The 24,873-nt window shown below is 37.6% G+C and overlaps 1 protein-coding gene across 8 annotated transcripts in view; it reads left to right on the top strand.

Annotated features, from left to right (window-relative positions):
- Positions 1–24,873, top strand: part of PDS5B (PDS5 cohesin associated factor B) — a 148,145-nt gene that overhangs the window by 41,907 nt on the left and 81,365 nt on the right. For 7 of the 8 annotated variants that reach the window (XM_040979796.1, XM_040979795.1, XM_040979797.1 and 4 more), the window contains exons 3-9: positions 159–362; positions 3,930–4,016; positions 4,117–4,214; positions 4,785–4,911; positions 15,210–15,290; positions 20,447–20,587; positions 22,664–22,779. In XM_040979796.1, coding sequence (XP_040835730.1) covers positions 159–362; positions 3,930–4,016; positions 4,117–4,214; positions 4,785–4,911; positions 15,210–15,290; positions 20,447–20,587; positions 22,664–22,779 — 854 coding nt within the window. Of the gene's footprint in view, positions 1–158; positions 363–3,929; positions 4,017–4,116; positions 4,215–4,784; positions 4,912–14,557; positions 14,630–15,209; positions 15,291–20,446; positions 20,588–22,663; positions 22,780–24,873 lie in introns of those variants that run through there. The other variant, XM_040979800.1, reaches the window with a different exon arrangement.

The raw sequence follows: 24,873 nt of genomic DNA, 5'->3' as shown, positions 1-24,873 counted from the left end.
TAGATCTGGGAATGGCCTGGAGCCAGAACGCTCACATGCAGCATAAGCAGGAACTCCAGGATACAATGTGGACCCTTTCATTTCTTGGCTAAATGTGTTTGTTTAAACGACTGAGGTTTTATATGAAGCATCTTACTAGTCTTTTGTTTCTTGTATAGATGGTTGTGAAAACATTCATGGATATGGACCAGGACTCTGAAGAAGAAAAGGAGCTTTACCTAAACCTAGCTTTACATCTTGCTTCAGATTTTTTCCTCAAGCATCCTGATAAAGATGTTCGTTTATTGGTAGCCTGTTGCCTTGCAGATATTTTCAGGATTTATGCTCCTGAAGCTCCTTATACATCGCCTGACAAACTAAAGGCAAGTATTAAAGAACTGTCAACATTGACTACTAATAAACTGATTTATCTATCTAAAATGAGAGTTAAAATATCTAGATAATTTTCTTGGGATTCTTTGATATTAGCTCCAGCAGTTTTTTAAGATGTGAAGTACGTGGATATAGCTTTCTTTTTGTTTAATTTTTATTTGATTTATTTGAAAGGCAGTGTTAGAGAAATAGCTGTGTTAGCTGCTGGCTCACTTCCAGGTGGCCACAACATCTGGGCTGGGCTCGAATTTCATGTGGTGGCTGGAGTGTGGATGCAGGGCCAGTGGAGCTGTGCCATCTCCTGCAGCTTTCCTAGGAGCAAGCATTGGCAGGGAACTGGATTTGAAGTGGAGCGGCTAGTCCTCAAACCAGTGCCCATGTGGGATCTGATGTTGAAGATGGTGGATTAACCCATTATGCTACAATGCCGGTCCATCTGTAGCAGCTTTGTTTTTCCTTTGTGAAACTTATTTAGAACTTTTGAAACAATTTCTGATTTTAACTATGTTAGTATCCTTATTTTCAGGACATTTTAAGTTATTTTAAGGATGATAACTTATTATGTAGTGTATCCTGTTTATATTATGTTGTTAATTCAGTCTTTGCATTTAAGAGTAAATCTTCCCCTCTACTTTTAGATTTGTTTTTTATTTATTTGAAAGAGGGGGAGAGATAGGTGGAAAGAGCTTTTCATTTTCTGGTTCAGTTCCCAGATGGTTACAGGATTTCCAGTGATGCCAGGAGCCGGCAACTCTTTCTAGTTTCCCACGGGTGGTGGGGGTCCAGGTACCCACCTTGCCCTCCACTGCCCTTCCTAAGTACATTAGCAGGAAGCTGGATAGGAAGAGGAGCTCAGACTAGTGGATTCTGATATGGGATGCTGATGTCTCAAGCGGCAGCTTAACTCAGTGCACTGTGTATTGCTCTAGTCGCTTTCCCTTTTATTAAAAAATCCATTTTGAGAGCCAGGGATGATAGCCTAGTGGCTAAATCCTTTCCTTGCAACTGCTGGGATCCTATATAGGTGCCATTTTGTGTCCTGGCTGCTCCACTTCCCATCCAGCTTCCTGCTTGGGGCTTGGGAAAACAGTAGGGGATGGTCCAAAGCCTTGGGACCCTTATCTGAATGAGGGGCCTGGAAGAAGCTCTTGGCTCCTGGCTTTTGATCACCTTAGCTCTGATTATGTGACCACTTGGAGAGTAAACCATCACATGGAAGATGTTTCTCTATGTGTCTTCTTGTCTGTGCAAATCTGACTTTCCAATAAAAGTAGGTCTTTAAAGCAGCACTTTTTCCAAAGCTCCAACTTAAAGAAAATCCATAGTGAATACTATTATTGTGAAGATTTATTTATTTATTTGAAAGGCAGAGAGAATGATAGAAGTGCAAAGAGATCCTCCATTGACTGGCTCACTTATCCAAATGCCTGCAGCAACCAAGTCTGTCTGAGCCAGTCTCAACCCAGGAGTGACAGATCCCAAGGCCTGTTGACCCTCTTCCCAGGCCTTTTAAGGCGGAAGCTGGAGCAGAAGTGGACCACTGAGACCTGATCAGTATTCCAGGATGGGATGATGCACCAGCTGTGGCTCATGGAGGGTAGCCTATTCAGTGTGTTCAGGATGATGGTAACTCAGGGCAGTTGGAATTTAAGCAATAGCTCATGATTGTGGAAACTGGATTAGGGCGTGTGTGCATAAGAGATTAATCCAGAGTATGGAAAAATGGCAGTTTATTTTATTCAGCAAATACTGATATTTATTCATTATGTGTGAGTGGATTTGTAGTAGTGTAGGGAAAAGGTGTCCTTCCTGGACTCCTGAAGTTAATTCTTTGTAATTGGAGTGAGAAAATCAGTGTAGTTGGTCAAGTCTGCCAAAATTGAAGTTCAGAGTACTCAGACTGGTTTAGGTATGCTTATGTTATGTTTTGATTGAGGAAAGAGTCATAGGATAAGGAAGGGAAGAGGGGAATATTTTTTATTTGCATGTAAAATTGAATTGTAAGAATCAAGAATGGTAGACTCAAATAATGTGGGCTGAGCCAGATCTCTTTGTTCCCCAGTGTATAGCTTTATTTCTAATTGTGGGTCTGATTTGAGATCTTAATTGTTTTAAAGGATGATTGCTTTTGCTGGATAAAGACCCTGACTCTTGCTCACCAAGTGGCTTGCAGTTTAAGACTGCTGCCTTACAGTTGACTTAACTCTGGTAGGTTTTTGTTAGCTTAAGTGACCTATCTCAAGGCTTTGGGGTTAATGGAAAATCCTCCCAGAATGATAGCTGCACATCTTCTCTTTACAATGTTATAATTTTTAGAAGAAGAGTTGAGATTCAATAATGGTGTTGGTGGATTATTCCCTAGCTGAAACATTTGAAATACCTTATTTTCTGATACTGCTTTGGACCGATTCTAAATACTCCATTTTTTCTTTTTTGGGGGAATGATATTTAAAAACTTACTGGTTTTCAAGACACTTTCTAAATATGTATGGGGTATTATTCACTGTATTTGAGTTAGTCTCAAGTTTGCTGTGACATCTTGATCTTCACCTTAGTGTTTTGAGTTTGTTGTCATTAGCAGGCTCTCTTCTATACATCTGGCAGGTCAGTACTTGTTGGAAAGGTTATAAATGAATGACGCTTGTCTTCTCATGTCCAGATAAGATCCAGTGTTCTTTTATGTAACTCACAAACGATTCATTTTTTGGATAACCTATTTTATACACCCTACTATCAAAGGAAACGTTTTTAAAAGTCCATCTTTTACAGTTCATAGCACTTTTCTTGAAAAGCTACTAAATCATTCACACATTGGATCTCTTCTGGTAAAAGTTAGGTTTATTATTTTGCATACAGGGAAGCTTTTTATTGATGATAACATGCTTTTTACTTTTATTTTGCTGCATTAGCATTGTTAACTTTTAGCTTTAAATTATACAAAAATATCTCCATTTGTCATCAGTCATTTCCATGAAAGTTTTACTCAAATCAAAACAATATTTTCACTGAGGTGTAAAAGGGGATATTAAAGTAAGAGATGAAAATAGACTGAGGAATACTAGAGGAAAACCAAGTGATAACATTGATTAATTAGGAACTTTGACCATGTGACTTGTAAGAATCTTTTAAATTCCTTGGGCAATTTATTTTCTTGTCATCAACAATTTTATTCAGGAATTTTAAGCTTCCTAAACTGTACTCTTGTAATTGTTGCATTTTGTGCTATTCCAGCAAACCTGTTACAATTGCAGCATTTTTAATTCTAATGATGGCATTACTTTCTTAGTTGGATCGATTTGTGTAACTTGGTATAAGATGTTTTTCCTTATCTACATTAAGATCATGGTAAATGATACACAATTTCACATGAAGGGTGGTAAAATACTTAGCCAAATACAATTTTCTTGGCTATTTATAATTTATCATGCAGTGTGTGTGTGTATGTATGTGTGTGCTTAGGAGGAATTAATACACACATAAGTGCTGAATTAGCTTTAGTTTACTGGATATTTTAGTTTAGCATTCATAGTCTGAACCATCTTTTGTTTTTTTTTAAGGATATATTTATGTTTATAACACGGCAGTTGAAGGGGCTGGAGGATACAAAGAGCCCACAGTTCAATAGGTATTTTTATTTACTTGAGGTAAGCTGTGTATCTAAAGTGACGTTTTACATGTGTGTGTGCTTGTATACTTTTGTCAGCTGAAGTATTTACTTTTCACCTTTTTCTTTATTTCTTTTAGAACATTGCTTGGGTCAAGTCATATAACATATGCTTTGAATTAGAAGATAGTAATGAAATTTTTACCCAGTTATACAGAACATTATTTTCAGTGATAAAGTAAGTTTATCTGACTAAGTATATAGCATTTCTAAAAGTGTGAAAGTAAAGAATTTTTAAATGATACATGAATTTAAATATTCTGTGTTTTTATGATGGATATTAGAAGGCTGGAAATTTGAGCGTAAATTGTAAAAGCATAAGCAGTTTTGCACTGTGAGGAGCTATTGATTTGAAGAGTGACTTAAAGACAACTTTTGGATTATGTTTTTACTTAGATGACATACTAAGTGTAATTCATGTAGAAATTGGAGCTTTCTGTGTACTTGAAATCATTTACTAGGGTTAACTTCAAAGCCGGTCAGAGTAATTAGACTTTCTGAGTTTCAGACAGAACTGAAACATTTTAATAACAAGATTGGTTAATATTGGTTAAAGTAACCTAAAATATGTAAGTTAAAAATTGCATTTTTGATTACATTGTAGGGTTCGGGAAGGGGGAATGCTTAAATTAATACAGAGTTTTGTTTAGTACTTTAGTATTGTTTTTATAAAATGTGTTGTTATCTTTATCTGACTAAACAGTGTGTAATGTATCAGTTATACCTTATGTGTCTGTTTGAATTTCAGTAATGGCCATAATCAGAAAGTTCATATGCACATGGTAGACCTCATGAGCTCTATAATCTGTGAAGGTGATACAGTATCTCAGGAGCTTCTGGATACAGTTTTAGTAAATCTGGTACCTGCCCATAAGGTAAGAGCATTATGTGGTGTTTCTAAAGCCCATCAGTATTCAAGTCCAGAATTTATACAAAAGATTTCTAAATTTAATTCCTCCCTCTTTAATCTGATTTTGGAGAACACGGGTTGATTCATATTAATACATGTTTACTGCATAATGTGTAGTAAAACGTAATGCAGTAGGTAGTCACTAAAGGAGAAATAATAGAATTCATATGATTAGATCTGTGATAATACAGTTTTGTGTAGGACATATTTTAGGGAGTGATAGCTCCTTGGGTTCTGTTACATAACTATTCAGTGGCAGGTGCAACCAACTGGGGCCTTAGCTAGAAGCCAGTGACAGCATACATTAGCTTAAGGGCTGTGCACTAATTGTCAGAGGATATGTTACTGACAGTATTTCTTGCCTGCATGATGGTGATCAAGTGGTATGTTTGTTTCTATATTTTCTTCCATAGTCTGTGTTTTGATGTTTAAAAATGACACTCTCGTAAGCATTTAGAAATTTCATTCTGTTGATCTGCAAAGTATCTGTGTTTAGGCGGGAAGCACAGGAATTACCAGAATAAAGATCAATTGAAATTTAGGACCTATCTGGCAAGGTGCAACTCATTTTGCAGATGTAGTATTGATGTGGAAAATATTTCAATAAAAATGGCTCATAATCTAAAATTTCCACTTTATATAGCCTATCAATACCAAAAGTCAACAGACATTATTCATAGCAAGATTGGATTTCAGTTATTTAGAAAGTTATCATTTATCATTTAAGAAGTTAGGCCCCGCTGAGTTATGGGTTCTCAGCCTCTGCAGTTTGCTGCTCATCTGTCTCATGTCATTTCCCAAGGGGCTGGTTTGGACTGCATCACCTAGACAGAGTACAGTAATCTGGCTCCATCCAGCTTGTCTTTGCCCCTGTCTCTGTCCCTGTCTCTAGTCATGTAAGAGGGAAGATGGAAACTAGCAAGCCAGCCCTCTGAGCCCTGTGTGACTGTTTCCTTTGCCTTGGTACCACCATGTGGTTAAGATTCTTGTTATCACTTTTATTACTAACCTATAAAACTGGCCTAGGGTCCTTCTGCTGCTGTGGGACACCTGAGCGGAAGTATCTGGCTTGATGCAACAAGCGCTGCCCATTCATGAGTTAAGCCACGGGGTGTCCTTAGGAAGAAGACTGGGACTCCAGGAGGATATCACTCGGTCCCCAGAGTGGCTCTGCTTAATTTTAGACTGCCAGCCTAGCCCACCCTGAGGTAGACACTTTTAGACCAGGATCAAGTGTCCAGCTTGTCTGTTGCACTCAGCAGTTTACTACCAGAGATGTAAAACACCAGCAGCTAACCAGAGGCTTAATGTGCTTCATTTATTTTGTGGGGGAAAAAAAGTTCAGAAAATGCTTTCTTAACACCCACTTTCTGCTTGGCCATGCAGTAGTGGAGGGTGTGTACATTTTGAAAAACTAGAAGCCTAGGACTTGGTTCCTTCTCTGTGAGTACAGAGCTGTCATCTTCCCTCAGTGACTTCACAGTTCATTGCTAACCATAATCAGTTTAGCTTAGACTGGATTTTCCAAGGCTGCTTCTGTGGTATGTTTGGTGGAATCTTATGGTACTGGCTAAAAATATTCCAAAATATCAATGGATCATAAATAACTTGAAAGAGAGTAATGATAAACTATATTTAAAGGGATTAAATACTTTAAAATTAGAGTGAAAAAAAAACCGAGTGATTTGACATCAAAGAATTTGGAAATTGTTGTTGTGCAGTGGTTTGTGCCACTCCCTGTATTGCTGGCGTCCCTACGACTCTGCCTCACACTAGCTCCCTGCTAGTGTGCCTGGGAAAGCAGCAGGCCCTGCCAGTCCTGTGGGAGACCTCAGATGGAGTCTTGACATTCTTGCTTTCATGTTGGTTACATCTGGGCTGTGCAAACCTTTGGGGAAGTGAACCAGCAGATGGAACACCTCTTTCTTTGTTGTTTTGCCTCTCAAATAAGTAAACAGATTGTAAATAAATCTTTAACAAAAGTCATGAGCAAAACTTACTAGAAGTGAGAAATGATCATTGAAATTTAAATGTATTTTTACAGAATTGTTTTTTTATTTGAAAGAGTTGCAGAAAAAGAGAGAGAGGTAGAGAGAGAGGTAGAGAGAGAGGTTTTTCATCCCTCGGTCCACTCCTAGGTGGCTGTAGCTGCCAGGACTGACCCAGGTTGAGCCAGGAGGTTGGTGCCTCAGCTGAGTCTCCACAGGAGTGGCAAGGGTCCAAGCACTTGGTCCAGGTCCACTGCTTTTCCCAGGCTGTTAGTAGGAAGCCTGTTCAGAAGTGGAGCAACTGATATTGAGAACTTGAAGCAGAACCAGTGTGGAATGCTAGTGTTGCAGGCAATGTCTTTACCCACTATGCTACAATGTTGGCTTGAAAATTAAATTGTATTTGGATTATATGTGAATTATTTGGAGCATTAGGAGATAGCTGAGGAAATAATATTGAAAAAAGTACGATAAAGACAGCATAAGGAGTGATAGATTTAATGCTGGTTTCAAGATGACAGTGTACAGAAGGTGATTTTCAAGTAGAAATTAGCTTAAATATTACAGAATTATTGGCAAACATTAATTTATAAGTAAAGTATTCAGAATGAAAAGGCATAGTCCTTACTAGGAAACACAGTTTAAATTGATTCTTGGTTGCCATGATAGGTGCCAAAAGATAATGAATGTACTTCAAAAGTGTTAAGGATGAAATAATTTTCCACCAAGAATTGTGTATTCAGTTTGAGTTAAATGAGGATGTTATATATTTATACATTAATAGGTTGCTCCTGAAAGAACTGCTATGTGAGTACATTAGGATGAACAAAATTGAATTTGCAAGAGGTGAGATGCAGGAATAATGGTGAGCAAAAATACTCTATACATAAGAATTAAAATATGAGACAAAATAGTAGCAGTGATAGATTATTTCAAAAGTATTAACAACAAAAAAATATTAACAAAATAATCTCAGCCAATTGAATAAATACTGCATAAGATTTAATTTAATGGATTTTAAAATGGAATGATGTTGATTCTGGTAACTGTCATAATTATGTGGGGCTGTTGATTACTTCTGAACTTGAAATGACTTACTTAATGTTTTAAGGATTTCTGAGAAAGGGGGAAATTACAGTAAATGTAAATGGACTAAATTTGCCACATTGGATTGGCTTGACAATAATTCAGCTGATCATTGTTAATAAGATCATAGTAAAATATACCTTCTAGAAGACTGGACGTAAAAGGATGGAAGAAAAGTTCTAGGAAAATAGAAACCAAAAGAGAACTGAGGTAGTTGATAATATTACACATAGTGATTTTTACTGAATGAAGAATGGTTTTATATAATAATAAAAGGTTAAGTTCTAAGGAAGAGGTTTAAACTTGTGTTCAGCCTAAAAATATAATGCAAAAGTTGAAATTTACAGTTTAGAGGGGAGAGTAACATGTCTTCCAGTGATTTCAAATCATGAGTTAGGAATATTGAGAACTTAAAATAGAAAACTTAAAGCTAAAGAGCAGAAATCATTAAAATTATAATGATAAATTTTTAGTAGTTAAAATGATGCATATTAAAATCTGAGATGCAGTTTAAACTGTTTTTTGAATGTAACTAAGTTTATGATTCAAGAAATTTTTAAAATACAGTATTAATGTATAAGTACATTAAGAAAAATATGGAAAGTGCTCAAACAACTAAAAGTTGATGTACTGGTACATATGACTTAGTTATCCTTCTTCTGGGAGTATATCCAAGTGAAGTGAAATTTGCACATGAGAAAGTGAGAGTCCTTTTTTTTTTTTTTTAAATAATAATCTTACTTAGTTGATTAGGGCACAAAGGGTCAAGGCTACAGGAAAGTGGGTAATATCATTGTTTCCACACTAAGATCTTTTTTCCCCCCCTATCTGGAGTCAGGGGAGAAACAAAGGGAAAAAACCCCAACCCAACCTCCCACCCATCCCAGGTCCCCGATGTGAGGCACACTCCGAGGGTCCTGCCCAAGCAAGTTTGATAGTTCAACAGTTCTGAATTGCTGCCAGTCTCACCGTTCCAATCGTGATGAAACCTATTCAGAATCCACTGGCTGACATGGTCTCTTCATGGTTGGGATTCTGAGATCAGCAGTTAAGTTGGAGGGATCTCCAAAGAAACTTCATTTGAGATGATCCCAGACCTGATTCCTGTGTGAGTTTGCCAGTACAGGGTCCGGCACCATCCATCGTCTCAGTCAGCTTATGCACATGCTGGTCATTGCAATTGCTAGGTCAGTTCTGTTTCCAGCCCTGTCATCTACTTGAATGAATGGATATTGTAGTCCAGCTTGATCCTACCCATTTCATACTCGGCCCTCACGCAAACCACTAGGAGCTGCAGCCTAGTTGGGATGACTCCCCTTTACCCCCACCAGACCTACCCCCTACCCTGGTTCCCATGCTTGCCATTATGTACCTCAGACTTGTTCAGTCTGTCCCACATCCCATTTAGTTCTCTTACTTGTCAATGGGCATTGAAGCCTAGTTCAACCCATCAACCTATTATCCAGCCCACACACATACTGGCAGGTGCCTTTCTGTCTTGCCACCCCTATAGCAGCAGAGTCCTTAATAGTGAAGACAAACAGACAAATCAGATGCCTGTAGAAAGAGGAATGTATGAAGAAATTGGTACATCTGCCCTTTGGAAAACTAGACAGCCTTTAAAAGGAGTGAAGTCTTACTATTTGCACCAGAATGGTCTCAAGTGGAGACCATTATGCTTAGTAAAACAAACCAGTTCAAAAGAACAAATGTATGTTCTCTGACATATGACAACCTTCATGCAATATACGAAACAAATAGATATATAGGTGAACGAGTATATATGTTTTTTTACTCATTGAGGAACTACATAATGGAGACCAGCATACTAGGAAGTGAAGATACGTTGAGTATGTGTCTCTATTCCTGAATAAAAGGGAAAACTCTCAATGAACAAGTTAAATATAACTTGACAATAAGATAGTAGATTTTCTACCTTTGCTTATACCTACAATTCTCATGATACATTTAAATAATAGAATGTTAAACTTTTAACAGTTATTGAAGAACCGTACTACTCTGCCAGTATCAGGGTCAGATAGGGAGAGTAGGAGGCAAGGGGAAGGAAGAATCCCTGTACCTACAAAAAGTATATGATGGAAAATAATAATAATAATAATAATAATAATAATAATAATAATAAAATATTTTGAAGAATGGCGAAGAGCAGAATTAATAAACTAGAATTTATAGTAACATTCCCTCACCACCCAAAGTTGATAATTGACGGAAAGATGTATTGAGGGAATAAATGGTTGGCAGGTTGAATAAAGGAGAGATGGGACAGCCAATGTCGGGTAGTGAGGAAAGCTGCTCTGCCATGCTGGCATCCCATAGGGGCTCAGCTCCTTGTACTGGCTGCTCCACTTGTGCTCCAGTTCTCTGCCGATGATCTGGGAAAGCAGTATAAGACGGCCTGGCACCTGTGAAGCACACTTGGAAGTGGCTCCTGTCTTTGACCTGTCTCAGTCCTGGCTGTGGCTGTACAGAAAATGAATCAGCAGATGGAAGATACCTCTCTTTATAGCTCTCAATTTTGAGATAGCTAAATAAATCTTACAAAAAAGAAAAGAGAAAAAAAGGAAAGGAGTTGGTATCAGTAAGTTTATAATGAAATAAATAGATAGCTTGAGAAAAAAATAAGACAATTCATGAATAATATTTTATGCACACATATTTGAAATCTTATGAAAGAAGTTGCCAAATATGTTTCGACAAAGAAAATTTGTAGTAACCTTTAACCAGTAAGTTCATTGATTTTTACGGCTGTCCATGTGAAATAGAGCCCTTTCTCCCAAACATAATACCAGTAACATTAGCAGAATTCAGTGTAACAAGAACAGCATCTAAAGCCGCCAAAGAATATTTCTGTTGGCAGATAGTCCTGATGTTCAGCAGGCTTTCCACACTTCAGTTTTGAACACCTTTATTTCTAGGAAAAAAAAAAAACAACAACAACCAGAAAGCAATAAAAGAGAACCTAGGTTAATTTCATTTATGAATATAGTTTAATAAATATAAGAAATAAATAATTATTGACCACTTCCAGAATGGTATAAAGTAATTTTGATAATTACTAAGTTATCTTTAGTTTAGGGATACAAGGGTAGATTAACACCATAAAATGTGGTGTTAGTTGGCATTAGGATAAGGCCAAACCAGCAGTTCAGAGGAGTCAAAAACTATTAACAGAAAGATTACAATTTATGATAAAAGCTGTAAGCAAACTTTTTCGTTTGTTACTTTCCTTAATTACTTGGGATGTAGAGAGAGAAACAGGCTGACAAGCAGATGGACAGGGAGAGAGATCTGCCATCCATTGTTTCACTTCCAAAGTACCTGACACAGTTGGGCCTGTGCCTGGCCCAAACCTGGAGCCAGCGGAAGATCTCCCTTGGTCTCACATGGGATGCAGAGATTTGATTACTGGAGACATGAATTGTTGCAGCGTGATGTCATGTGAAGTGGCAGGGAGCTGGAGCCGGGAAGAGAGCTAGGAGTTGAATCCAGATACTTTGATAATGGGATACAGTCATCTCAGGCACCATGTTTTTCACTGTGCCAAAAGCCTGCCGCATTGCATTTGAAATGGAAAGGATCTAAAACTGATGTGGATATGTATGGTACTACATTTAATGATGGAATGTGGAGGCTTGCAATTAGACATATTGTAATAATGTTACTTCTACTCAGGAAAAAGGTAAATGGCTACATCTAAATAGTAGTGTGCTAAAGATGTTCAGTTAGTTGAGTAAAAATGACAAAGTATGAAAAGATTAGAAAGGAAAAGAAAACTGGACTTGTTTGTAGGTCATATAATTATACATGGAACACAAAGTACAAATGAGGGAATTGTTAGTTAAAATATCAATACATAAAACTCGTTAGCACAATTTTAGAAGCTTTCAGTGTAGTTTTACCAAAGATATAAAATACAAATAATATATAAAATATATGTGTATAAATATATAATATATACACCAAGTATATAATAAATAATATAAAAATACATACTCTATTTTATATATAAAACATAAAATGTACATGATTATGTGAAACTTCATGGTTAGCTGAAAGTGTAATAGAATATACGGTGAGAGATTTGTTGTTGATGAGAGACTTGGTACTGTAATAAGGCCAGTTTTGTGGACATTGATATTCTTATCAAAATATAGCATGTTGTGGCAAACTGAATTTTACATTGAAGAGCACGTGATCAATAATAGTACACAGTTTTGAAGACTAAATGGGAAAATGTGCTAAAATGTTATTTTCATATGTTTCTTTAAATTTCTGCCATCACTAGTTTACAAAGGGACATGTAGAAATAATGGAGAGTTTATAAATGGTTGCATGGTTATATAAAAGGTGAGAGTATGGGTGTTAGAGTGATGGGAGGGAATAATGAGTGGTTTTAGGCCAGTTGACTACCCGTATGGAAATATACTAGTTCCTTATACATAGAGATAAATTCTGGTGGGATGAAGATTAAATATGAAAGGTAAATCTGTAACATTTTATTTGAAAATAGAAAACATCATTACAACCTCAGTATTAAATTTCTTAAGAAAAATATAGGATACAGCCATGATTGAAAAGGTTGACATAGTTTACTAAATTTAAATTTAGCCTTTTGTATGCTTTTAGCTACTACAAACATTGTGAAAAGATAAATATAGACTAGGCTGACAAAGCCTTACTGTAATTCTGCTTTTCAAATAAATAAGTAAATGCAAGAAGATAAAGGAAAAATGGCAGAGTTTTTAAGAGGTTATAGCTCATGTGCACATAGGACTTTTTCTAAAAAAAAAATAATTTAATTTATTAAAGGACAGGATTCCAGAGAGCTTATTCATCTACTGTTTTACTCCCTGAGTAGCTACAGTGGCCGGTGTTTAGCAGGCCAGAGTCTGGGCCATAAATCCATTTGGATCTGCTGCGTGTATAGCATAATCAGAATTACGTGCACCATTTCCCCCTGCTTTCCCAGGTGCATTATCGGAGAGTTGGAACTGAAGTGAGCACTGGGACTAGAGTGTCCACTTATGTAGGATGCTGGTATTATAGGTGCTGATTGGATCTGCTGTGCCTCAGTGCTGATTCTACCATGAGAGCCTTTCAAACACAAACCTAGTGTCTGTGAAAAGGAGACCGCTTTTCACCAAAGTGTATTTTTTTTTTATTGGAAAGGCGGATTTATGGAGAGAAAGATTTTCCATCCACTGGTTTACTCCCCAAATGTCTGCAACTGTCCAAGTTGAGTCAATCTGAAACCAGGAGTCAGGACCTTCTTCTGGGTGTCCCACATGGGTGGGAGGGGTCCCAAGGCTTTAGGGCATCCTCTTTTGATTTCTAATTCATAAGGCAGGAGCTGGTTTCCTTATGGGAGGCTGGCACTTACAGGCGAATGATAAGTCAGTTGAGCCATTGTGCCAGCCCCAAAATGGAAGTATATTATACAGCAGAATGCACAATAGCAATTGCAAATGAGTGAAATATAAACAGGCTTCAAGATCAGTGAATCTAAAAATATGAAGTGTAGAATGTGAGTTTAAGGTTTAAACTGTGTTTTTAAAAAATTTATTTATTTTGATTGGAAAGGCAGATTTACAGAAGGAGGAGAGACAGATCCTGCATCCAATGTTTCACCATCCCCAAGTGGCCGCAAGGGCCAGAGCTGACCTGATCTGAAGCCAGGAGCTTCTTCTGGGTATCCCAAATGGGTAAAGAGTCCCATCGTTTTTGGCCATCCTTGACTGCTTTCCTAGGACACAGACAGGGAGCTGGATGGGAAGTGCGGAAGTTGAGACATGACCCAGCACCAACAGGGCATCCTTGTAGTTGTTAGGCGAGTATTAACCACTAAACCCTCCTGCTGGGCCTGAACTTAAGAATTTGTACAGTTTTCTTGTTTACTAGAATACGGTTAAACCAGATTAGTGATCCTGTTTTACATTTTTGATTCCATTCCTGATCATCAGAGTCACTTAGTATTTTCTTAAGATACCTTTTTCAAGGTTGGTGTAGTGGTGTAGCAGTAAAACCATTAGCAACATTCTGTATGGGTGCCACTTCAGTCCTGGATGCTCTGCTTTAGATCAGGTGACTTGCTGGTGCATCTTGTGAAATCAGCAAAAGGCTGCCCTGCTTCTGACCCTCCACCCTCCTGGGAAACTCGGAAGACCCAGGCTCTTGGCTTCAGTGTGTCTCGATCCAGGCTGTTAGAGTGAACCAGGGGCGGAAGATTTCTCTCCATCGTTCCCTAAATTTGTAACTCTCAGTTGGAAATAAATAAAGTGAATCACTTTTTTTCAAAAGGTGCTTTTTTTTTTTTTTTTTTTTTTTTGCATCTCTCCTCTACCACACTTAATTGTATTTTTGTCCTATCTTTTGATTTTAACCACTGTTCTGAGATGTGCTTGAGTAAAAAAATCTACTTTCCAGTAAGTGTCCCCAAATGTCTTTGTCCTTCTTGTGGGTCTCCTGTTGTTGAAAACACTAGAATTCAGTTCTTTCTGATTTTTTTATGATTTTTCTAGTCATGAAATAGAAGAGCTTATATTTGTGTTCAGCCGAACTGATTTGACTTTGGAGTGAGACTTAGAATGAGTTAAGTACCTCTTCTTATCTAATAAACATTTGTTAACAATTTACATGTGATTAATGTTCTGAGTGAAACGCGAAGAAAGTAATTATCCTTGCTTAGAAGGAATTATATGGGGCTTGGTGCAATGGTTCAATGGCTAAATCCTCATCTTGTGAATGCTGGGATTGCAAATGGGTGTTGGTTCATGTCCCAGCTGCTCCACTTCCCATCCAGCTCCCTGCTTGAGGCCTGAGAAAGCAGGGGAGGACGGCCCAAAGCCTTCAGAGATGGCACTAGCATGGGAGACGTGGAGAAAGCTGCTGTGGCCTGGCTTCAGATTGGTTCAGCTCCAGCCATTGTGGCCATTTGGGAAGTGAACCATCAGCAGGAAGGCCTTTGTTTTTGTGTCTCCTTTTCTCTGTAAAATCTGATCTGCCTTTCCAATCAAAATAAGTAATTTTTTAAAATAAGGGATTATATGACCTTTTCAGTTCTAGGGAAAGAAGTCTCATTGATTTACTCAAAAGTAGTCTTTTAAACTTGTAATGCTTTTCAGAGTTAAGATATATGTAATATAATTGCATTATTGTTGATGTTTTTCAGAACTTAAACAAGCAAGCATATGATCTGGCAAAAGCTTTACTGAAGAGGACTGCTCAAGCCATTGAACCCTATATTACCAATGTAAGTTCATCCTTGTGGTCTTCAGAAGGTTTAAGCCGAAATTCCAACGATCACTAAGTAGGAGGGTTTTGTTAAGTACCTTTTTGTCTTGTTCTAACCAATAAGTAATTTTCTTTTTCTTAATTTGGTTCTTGGTCACTATTTTCTGGTCACTTAGAGCTTATTTGTTCGTTAGTTTGCTTCCTTCAAATTGTCTAAGAATGAAAATAGCTCTTGGTTTTTAGCAAGGTATGCTGTTTGCCAAATGTCAGAAATAGATATAATTGAATAGAACATGGAACTTAAATTATCAAGAGAAGCTGCATATAATTTACAGCTTTTTGGAGATAAAAATTAGTTTGAATAGAGGACGTCAACTAATGCCAGGAAGTACAAGTTGGTAGAAGTTTGACTGACGCTGGCAGTGTGGTGCAAACGGCTTACTGTCATTCTACCTGACAGATTCCCTCTTAGTCTTCCTATTCTAAGAAAGAAAAATTGCAGTAAATTGAATCCTTCCAATATCACTCCAAATGTAGAGTTTTTAACAAGTAGTTTTCAGTTGCTAGGTTCACTCCTGGAAGCTTGTAGTAAATTGCATTTTCCCTCCACAGTTTGTTACACTGTCAGCACTCTGCTTGCTGACACGTTTAGAATGTGTGCAGTCTTTCTAAACACAGATATAGAATGCAGTGTTAATGGTAGCCTCTGAAATGGTGTCATAGTTTTGTCTTTGCCTGTTTTCCACTTTCACAAAGCTCCAAATGAATAGAAGATATAAATCCCTTTGGAAAACATTAGGAAAAAAGCCTTTTATAATTACTTATTTTTTGAAAGTTTTTGGAGAGGTTTTTTAGTTACATACAAAAATTTGAAGTCTGTATGTGAAATAGACTGTGGAAAGATGTACTTTGAAAAGTTATATGTGTCCTAAAGCAGTTTCTTGGTAAGTCCAGCTTTTGTTGCTAGTTTATGACCTTAAGGAATCCTAAGCATAAAATGATTGAGAAAAATAAATTTAAGTTGAAAGGAAAAGGTGTTACTGTTTTGATGGAGCTGTGGTATCCAGCTCTGTCATCTGATACCTGCAGGATGGGGAGGGAACTCCAAAGACTAGTTTCTGTAGTTTTGTGAGCCTTCATTATTGGATGAGATAAATTTATTAGATTGAGTCTTTCCATTTTTGGCTTAATGATGTTTGAAGTATTTTCTCCCTGAGGTAAGCATTTTGTTATTAATTGCCCTTCCCCTTGTCAGGTGTCCCTAAAAAACTGTTTTCATGGTCCAGTAGAGCATACAAGTTGAGCTCCTCCTGGTGGTCATTTATTTAAATGGATATTGCCAGCCCAGAGATCTTGATGCCCTTTTCTGGCATAACAGGAAAAGAATGTTGTACCATGTTGCTGTTTGAAAATGAAGAGAGTGAATATGTGGGGCAGCTAAAAGGAAAAATTCTCACAAAATGATAATATTTCATAAAAGGTCTTTAGGTTGATTATTTCTATTCTCAACTGTTCTGTATATGTTTGAAAAGATTTGTAGTAAAATTAAAGAAAAATATTTTTGATATCTTTAAACTTGTATAAAATTCACTTTCTGAAAAAAATTAGTGGGGGTAACATATTCTTAGCCTTGTTAGACTTGTAGACGAAGTTGTTTTTGTTCATTTACCTTCCTAGTAGAGAATTAGCAAGCAAGGAGTAAGATACTTGATAATAACCCAACTTTTAGTTTCCTCTTTTTTTTTGACTCCCATTCCCATTGACTAAATCTTTAATAATATGTTTTGAGATGTGACAAAATATTTTGGATTAAAAGTATTATATTTTTGGACCTGGCGTGGTGGCCTAGTGGCTAAAAGTCCTTGCATTGAATGCGCTGGGGTCTCATATGGGCACCAGTTCTAATCCCGGCCCCGCTTCCCATCCAGCTCCCTGCTTGTGGCCTGGGAAAGCAGTCGAGGATGGCCTAAAGCCTTGGGACCCTGTGGGAGACCCGGAGGAGCTCCTGGCTCCTGGCTTTGGATCGGCTCAACCCTGGCTGTTGTGATTACTTGGGGAGTGAATCATCAGACAGAGGATCTTCCTCTCTGTCTCTCCTCCTCTCTGTATATCTGCCTTTCCAATAAAAATAAATACATCTTAAAAAAGAGATGTATTATATTCTTGTTCAAATAGGTAAACTAGGACTGTTAATAATTGGCGTGGTAATAGAAGGTGTTATCTTTGTGAAAACACTTGTATAAATCTAAAGTAGCATTGCTGAATTGAGACTTACTAGGAGGCAAATACATTATATACATTTATCTGCCTGTAAATGAAAGTTATTTTTGAAAGAAAATATTTTAATCAAGTATAAATCTGTTTCCACTAAATTTTAAGACCTTAGGAAGGCCTTCGGTTGTAACTTGTATTTATATGTAGTCTCTATTAGAAATCATTCATTTATCAAATACATAGTGGTTGTGTTCTCTTTGTCAGGTACTATGCTAGACTCTTGCTTTATTGACATTTTGGAAATTATAGGTGTTCTTTCATTTAAATAATTTTTTGAAAGATACACAGAGGAGAGAGAGAGAGAGAGAGAGAAATCTTTCATGTGCTGGTTCACTCCCCAGATGGCTGCTGCCAGTAGCTGAAAACTATTCAAGCCATGTCTTGCTTACAGGTCATTGGACCCAAGTACTTGAGGCATCAGCACCTGCTGCCTTCCAGGGTGTGCATTACCGGAAACTGGGATTTATAGTAGAACTAATGGAACTGGGATGTGGACCCTGGCCTTTCCGTATGAATATGGGTGTCTTAAGCAGTGTCTGAACCGTTATGTAAAAGACCCATCCACAATAAATATTTTCTTGGTTTTTCTAAAACGTTAAACTGAAATGATTAAGAATTTATTTTCATTTTTTTAAAAAGATTTATTTATTTATTGGAAACTCAGATATACAGAGAGAAGGAGAGACAGAGAGGAAGGTCCTGTGTCCGATGATTCACTCCCCAAGTGAGCGCAGCGGCCTCTCAGGGTGTGCTATGCTGATCCAAAGCCAGGGGCAGGAACTTCCTCCGGTTTCCAACACAGTTGCAGGGTCTCAAAGTTTTGGGTCATCCTCAACTGCCTTCCCAGGCCACAAGGAGGGAGCTGGATGGGAAGTGGAGCTGCCGGGATCAGAACCTGCGCCCACATGGGATCCCAGGGCGTTCAAGGCTAGGCCACGCCGCTGGGCCCTATTTTCATTTTATTTGAAAGTCAGAGGTATTCCATTTGCTGTTTCACATTCCCTAAACTCTGTAGCAGCCAGTGTTGAGCCACGGTGAAGGCAGGAACCCAGTACCCAGTGTCTGTCTGCCATGAATGTGGCCGGAGGCCAAGTCTTAGAGCTGCCACAAGACACACAGACAGGAACCTGGACTGGAGACAGAGCAGAACCATGCCCTCCTTCCCCTATGTGACGTGTGCTGGTATCCTAAACTGTGCAGTGTCCACAGCACCAAATGCTTGCCTTGTTCTTTTTCTTCTTTTCCCCCTCTCCATATTTTTCAAGTAAGTTTTTCCCAGACTGATAGACCATGATGATGATTTGACCACCATGATGGCTAGATTGAAAATGCTTATTGTTCTTTATTGATTGGGAAAATTGATTTTACTGATTTTTAGATATGAGAAAATTTGTGAATGGAAACAAAGAAGCAATTTTATTTGCAACCTGAACAGTACTTTTTTATATCATGAAATTTTTTTCTCAAAAAAAAAAAGATAAATGGAAAGGATTACCAAATTTTTGCAACTCATAAACAAAATAGAGTTAACAGTAGTACAAATATTAAGCAAAAAGATGTAGAAATGTGAAATCCTTTACTCTGTAATGTCAGTATGGGAAATAAAACTGAATTAAGGCGAGTTATATGTTAAACTGTAACTGAGATGGGGTGAGGACAGACTATTTGGTTAAGCATCCTTAGCTCCTTCTGCAAGGCTATGTGCTGTGTGTACTGGGTTAATGCTTTACGTTTGAAGATACTAGGTAGAAACCTGGTCATTACGGCATGTATCTTTACCAGTTTCAATATTAAACTGAAACTAGTTAGGGGTGACTGATCACCTGAGAGGAAAAAGGGCATTTTGCATTTTAGTGTCAAACTTTACATTATGGGAGTGTTAAAAAGTGATTTAAAAAATTAGAACGTAGTAGTTATACATTAAACATTTTAAACTATGTATTTAAAAAAAGAGAATTGGCTTTTATTATAAAGGTCAAGAGTGTACTGTCTTTTCATGCTTCTGTTCTCCATGTATGCTAAGGTGACCAAGATGTGACTTAAGGATTTTATTGAGTGAGGAGATTCAGATACCATATCAGAATCATGGCCATCCACACTGAAGATAAGATCTTTCTCACTTGGTCTCCTTCACCTTAAAAGACACCTTAAGAAAAAGACTTCTTTATTTTTATTTGAAAGGCAGCTTTACAGAGAGAAAGAGAGACAAAGACGGAGAATCTTCCATCCAGTGGTATTACTCAGATGGCTGCAATGGCTAGAGCTGAGCTGATTCAAAACTAACAGCTAGGCGGTTCTTCCGAGTCTCGCACGTGGGTGTAGCAGCCCAAGGAGTCGATCTGTCCTCTGCTGCGTTCCCAGGCCGAAGCAGGGACTTGGATGGGAAGTGGAGCAGCAGGACACAAACTGATGCTCACATGGGATGTGGGGGTTTGAAAGTGGTGGATTATCCTCTTGAACCACAGCCCTGGCTCCAGAAACACCATTTAAGACTTACCCAGAAATAAGGTTTTATCAGCTGCCTAGCTATCCCTTCATCCAGTCTATTTGATACATAAAATAAACTACTACCAACATATGCACAAATAACTGTAATACACTGCATTCTAATACGTGACAAAATATAGGAAGAAACATCAGTAGGGAACAAAATATATTTAGAAGATGCAGTGTTTGTTGTGTTGAGAAATCCATAAACATTTTATTGTATATATTATGTACCCTGGGTTTTATCTTTTTATACAGAATGTAGTGCGTTTTCATTTACTGTTAGAAAATGTTTTTGCACTGCCAAGCTTGATTTTGTATGCAATGAGAAATAATTTGAATAGTAATCAAGATTTTATGAGATACGTTTTATACATGATATTTCTACTAATGACGAATTTTTCTTCTCAAAAGTTTTTTAATCAGGTTCTCATGCTTGGGAAGACCTCCATCAGTGATTTGTCAGAGCATGTCTTTGACTTAATTCTGGAGCTCTACAATATTGATAGTCATTTGCTGCTTTCTGTTTTACCCCAGCTTGAATTTAAATTAAAGGTAACTGTTGTAAAAATATAATCTTGTCAATTGAGTTAGCAAAGACCTGACTTTCAAATTCTTATAATAATTTTGCCTGAATACAACAAGTGAGGGAGTATATTGCTGTTAGATATTTACCTGTCTCTCAGTTGCCTGGCATGGTGCCTGCTTAATAAATGATTGGAGGATGATATTTTTTGTATGATCCTGGTGTTTTGTAGCTTTTCAAGCCTTAGAGGTGTATTGAACTTAAGTTTTCATGGCACAGTTAGGAACAGTTTCCTTCACCTTTTCACTGGCCCATAAAAGAGTTCATGATCTACATAGTGTGAAATTCTTTTCCTTTTTTCCACTTTATTTTATGCTGACATGTATATATATATATATATATATAGACGACATATGCCCATGTTGAAAAGTTTTTTTGGCTTTTGCAGAGTTCTGTGAAATCTATTGGTAGTGAATTTTTTACTGTGAAATTGAGCTTCATTTGCAGAATACTTTCTCTTTCATATCATTACAGAAGATTAAACATTTCTGGTTATAATAATGAATCTTTGCTAAATCTCAGTATACCACCCCAGCAAAATTTGTACAATTTTCAGCTAGCATTTCTTATTTCTAGAGTGTTTATCTCTTTGAAAAGCAAAACAACTCACATTTGTCATGTGAATATCCTGAATTATCAGTGAATGCTTCTGATTTTTGTCCTGGAGCACATTTTTGGTGTATTTCTGAAGTGGTTCATTTGACTGACTGGTCTCTCTATCCACTCTCAGTGTGATGAATGATTTAGATGAGGCAGGAAGTAGTTGCATCTCTAATTATTTGTTGGTTTATTTGATTTTCTCTAGTAAAAATGTTGAATAAATGCTACACAGCTTTTCCTGCACACTATGAAAAATGTAAAAATAGGGAAAGTATTATCCCTGCTTTAAACAAACTTAACATCTAGTATGAATGGAAGAGGAAAAATAGCCAAATCTAATGAGAGGCAAGATATAATGATTGATACTTGAAGCAAAGGAAACAGCATGCAGAAGCGTGTGGAGGTAGGAAGGTGCTGGTGAATTTGTTGGACGTGAAGAGTTTTGGTTAGATGGTAGCGTCAAGTTCAACTCCTGGCTGCATGTTAGAATCTGTTGGAGCCATTACTGATGAGTAGACAACTAAGCATTGAACTAGACCAGGTGAATCAGAATTTCTGAAAACAGTCTAGGAATCTTTTTTTCTGTTTTGTTTTTTTTGCAAATTTAACGAGTGATTCTGTGCGTAGGATGGGCTGACAGAGTACGTTTTAGAGAAATAAAGAATAGAGGTGAATAAGAGAGAGAACATTGTGGGGGCTTTCTAATGACAGGCTGAATCATTGGTTTGAAATTTTTAAGAAACATTTTATATTGTGCTTTCCATAGCACTTTGAATGTTAGTGCTGTTTGACAGACAGGATTGCCGTACTTGAGTTCAGCATTGTATCTTGCTCATCCAACCAATCGTTGTGTCATACTAGTGCTTCCAGAATCAACTGTTTAATGATGTTTTTATCCCCAGGGTTCCTGCAAGACAGCCTTTAAAACAAATTTAGGTTTATTTTTTTATAGCAAAGGAGGTGTCATTAAGTTGCTACTCTCTTCAGAGGCAGAGTATGTGATGGCTGTAGATGAACTGATTCCTCTACTGCGAAACTTTAATGTGTGTGTATTTTTTTTTAATCTCAGTACAGAATTCTCTGCTTACTGTAATCTTAATTTTTATTTGTGTCTTAAAAAACACAGGTTTTCAAAATTCCTTGTAGAGTCTGTAAGAGTTTATTGCTGTATTTTATTCTAAATAGAAAAAAAAAAACATGTTTGTGGAAGAGACATTTAGTCAAACCTTTAGATGTCTTTTGATTTAGGAATACTACTCAGTGTAGTTAGAGATGCTTAGAGCATTTGACTAGTGAGCATTTTTATGCAGTTTTAAGTTCTGGAATTTATGGAAGGCTTTCTGTGAAATAAGTAAAGGAAAAAGTGAAGGAAATCATGGGGCAATGTTTTATTGTATTCTGAATATCTACCTCACGGTTTGAAAACTGTGTTTGTTTTGTTATAGAGTAATGATAATGAAGAACGCCTACAGGTTGTTAAACTACTTGCAAAAATGTTTGGGGCAAAGGATTCTGAATTGGCTTCTCAAAACAAGCCACTTTGGCAGTGCTACTTGGGCAGGTAGGTGATTCTGAAGCTAATGTATGTTTATACTTAATCTGTTGCTTTTAAAAACAATATCCATATTTAAGCTGTGTATCTCTAAGTCATAAAAATGAAGGATTTTGTGTTGAAATCTCCTTGTTCTGCTGATTAGCCATGCTTAATTTCCTTTTTCCCCATCTCATTTTGTCCTTAGTAATTTTTACTTAGGCAGTTTAAAGATTTATTTATTTAGTTGAAAGTCAAAGGGAGAGACAGCGATATTTCATCTCCTGATTCACTCCGCAGTTGGCTGTGCTGGCCGGGATTGAGTAAGGACAAAGCAAGGAGCCAGGAGCTCCCATGCGAGTGGCAGGGGTCCAGACACTTGGGCTTGTCAGCAGGGAAGCTGGATAAGAAGTGGAGCAGCCAGGACAGGATCCAGCACCATTGTGGGAGGCTGGCATCACAGGCAGCAGCTTTACCCATTGAACTACAACACCGACTCCCATCATGAGTAGTGTTTAAAAAGTAATAGCATTGTAAATACAATAGTGTTAAGGCTATGAAACTTGTACTGTTTCAAACCAGAGATCAATTCAAATTGAAAATAGATCTTCAGAAGATCCAAAGATCCTCTGTAAAAAATTGTATTTAGATTATTTAGAACTATTGAAGGGAAAAGATATTTATTGAATGAGTGAATAAATGACTGTGTTTTTCTCCTTCTCAATCTTTTCTCTATTTCTTAAGTGAAAAAAATGGTATTCTGAGTTCTTTGCAGACTTTTAATAATCTACAAAATTCCTGAATTTTATTTTAGAACTTTTAGTGATATATGTATTGCTTTGTGGTGCAGGGATGTATTTCATAACCTTTTCTACAAAGATTCCTGACATTGAAAGTATTTAAAGGGGGCTGGAGCTGTAATGTAGGCTAAGCTTCTACTGCAGCGCTGGCATCCCATTCGGATTCCAGTTGCTTAATTCAGCTCCCTTTACAGCCTGGGAAAGCAGCAGAAGATGGCTCATGTTCTTAGGGGACCCACAGGAGCTGCTGGCTCCTCTTTGCTTTGGATTGGCTCAGCTCCAGCCACTGAGGCCATCGGGGCATGAACCAAGGACTGGAAGATCTCTCTCTCTCTCCCTATCTCTTTCTCCTCCTTCCCTTTCTCCTCCCCCATGCTAACGTTGCCTTTCAAAAAAGAGAAAAACTTAAAAAAATATTTTGAAGTGCTGCTTTAATTTTGGAATAGAATTATTTCTTCCTTTGAATTAATGAAAAAAAAAATGTAGCCAAGGGCCCTTTCAAGTGCACATGGGTGCTGGTTTGTGTCTCAGCTGCTCCAGTTCCCATCAGGCTCCCTGCTTATGGCCTGGGAAAGCAGTGAAAGATGGCCCAAGACCTTGGGACCCTGCACCTCTTTTGGTGACCCAGAAGAAGCTCCTGGCTTTGGATTGGCTCAGCTCCAGCTGTTACGGTCATTTGGGAAATGAATCAATGGATAAAACATCGTTGTCTCTCCTCTTTGTAAAATCTGTCTTTTCAATAAAAACAAATCTTTAAAAAAAAATAAAATAATGTAGTCAACTCATAAACAAATGAATAGAAATTAAAAGTTTGATTTCACCCCCCAAAAAAGAGACTTATTTATCTGTTTTTAAAGAGTTAGAAGAAGCATGGATAGTTTTTATTTATTGATTCCTTCCTCAGATGGCCACTGTATCAGGCTCTCAGGTGGGTTGCAGGAGTGTGAGTGCTCAGGCTCTTCTTTGCTGCTTTGCCCAAGTCTACTTCCCATCCAGAGATGGAGTGGATGTGGAGCGGCCAGGAATGTACCAGGCACTGCCCATATCGTAGGCTTATGTAGGAGGCAGCTGCTTAACCAGCTAGGCTGCCGTACTGCCTGCCCCGTGTCCCTTTTTTTTCTAAAAAAATTTTTTTAAACCAGTAGATGCAAATTTTGCCTGCCTATTCATCCATCTATCTATCTATTTATCTATCTATCTATCTATCTATCTATCTATCTATCTATCTATCTATCTATCTATCTGACAGAGAGCAAGAGAGAGAGAGTGAGAGCCCAGTGCAATAGTGTAGTGGTTACAGTCCTTGCCTTGAACGTGCTGGGAT

The sequence above is a fragment of the Ochotona curzoniae genome, unplaced genomic scaffold (assembly GCF_017591425.1).
Source record: "Ochotona curzoniae isolate NIBS_2020 unplaced genomic scaffold, NIBS_Ocur_1.0 contig_3332, whole genome shotgun sequence".
Lineage (NCBI taxonomy): Eukaryota > Metazoa > Chordata > Mammalia > Lagomorpha > Ochotonidae > Ochotona > Ochotona curzoniae.
Note: the sequence above shows the minus strand (reverse complement) of the source record. Positions and strands in the feature narration are given on the sequence as shown.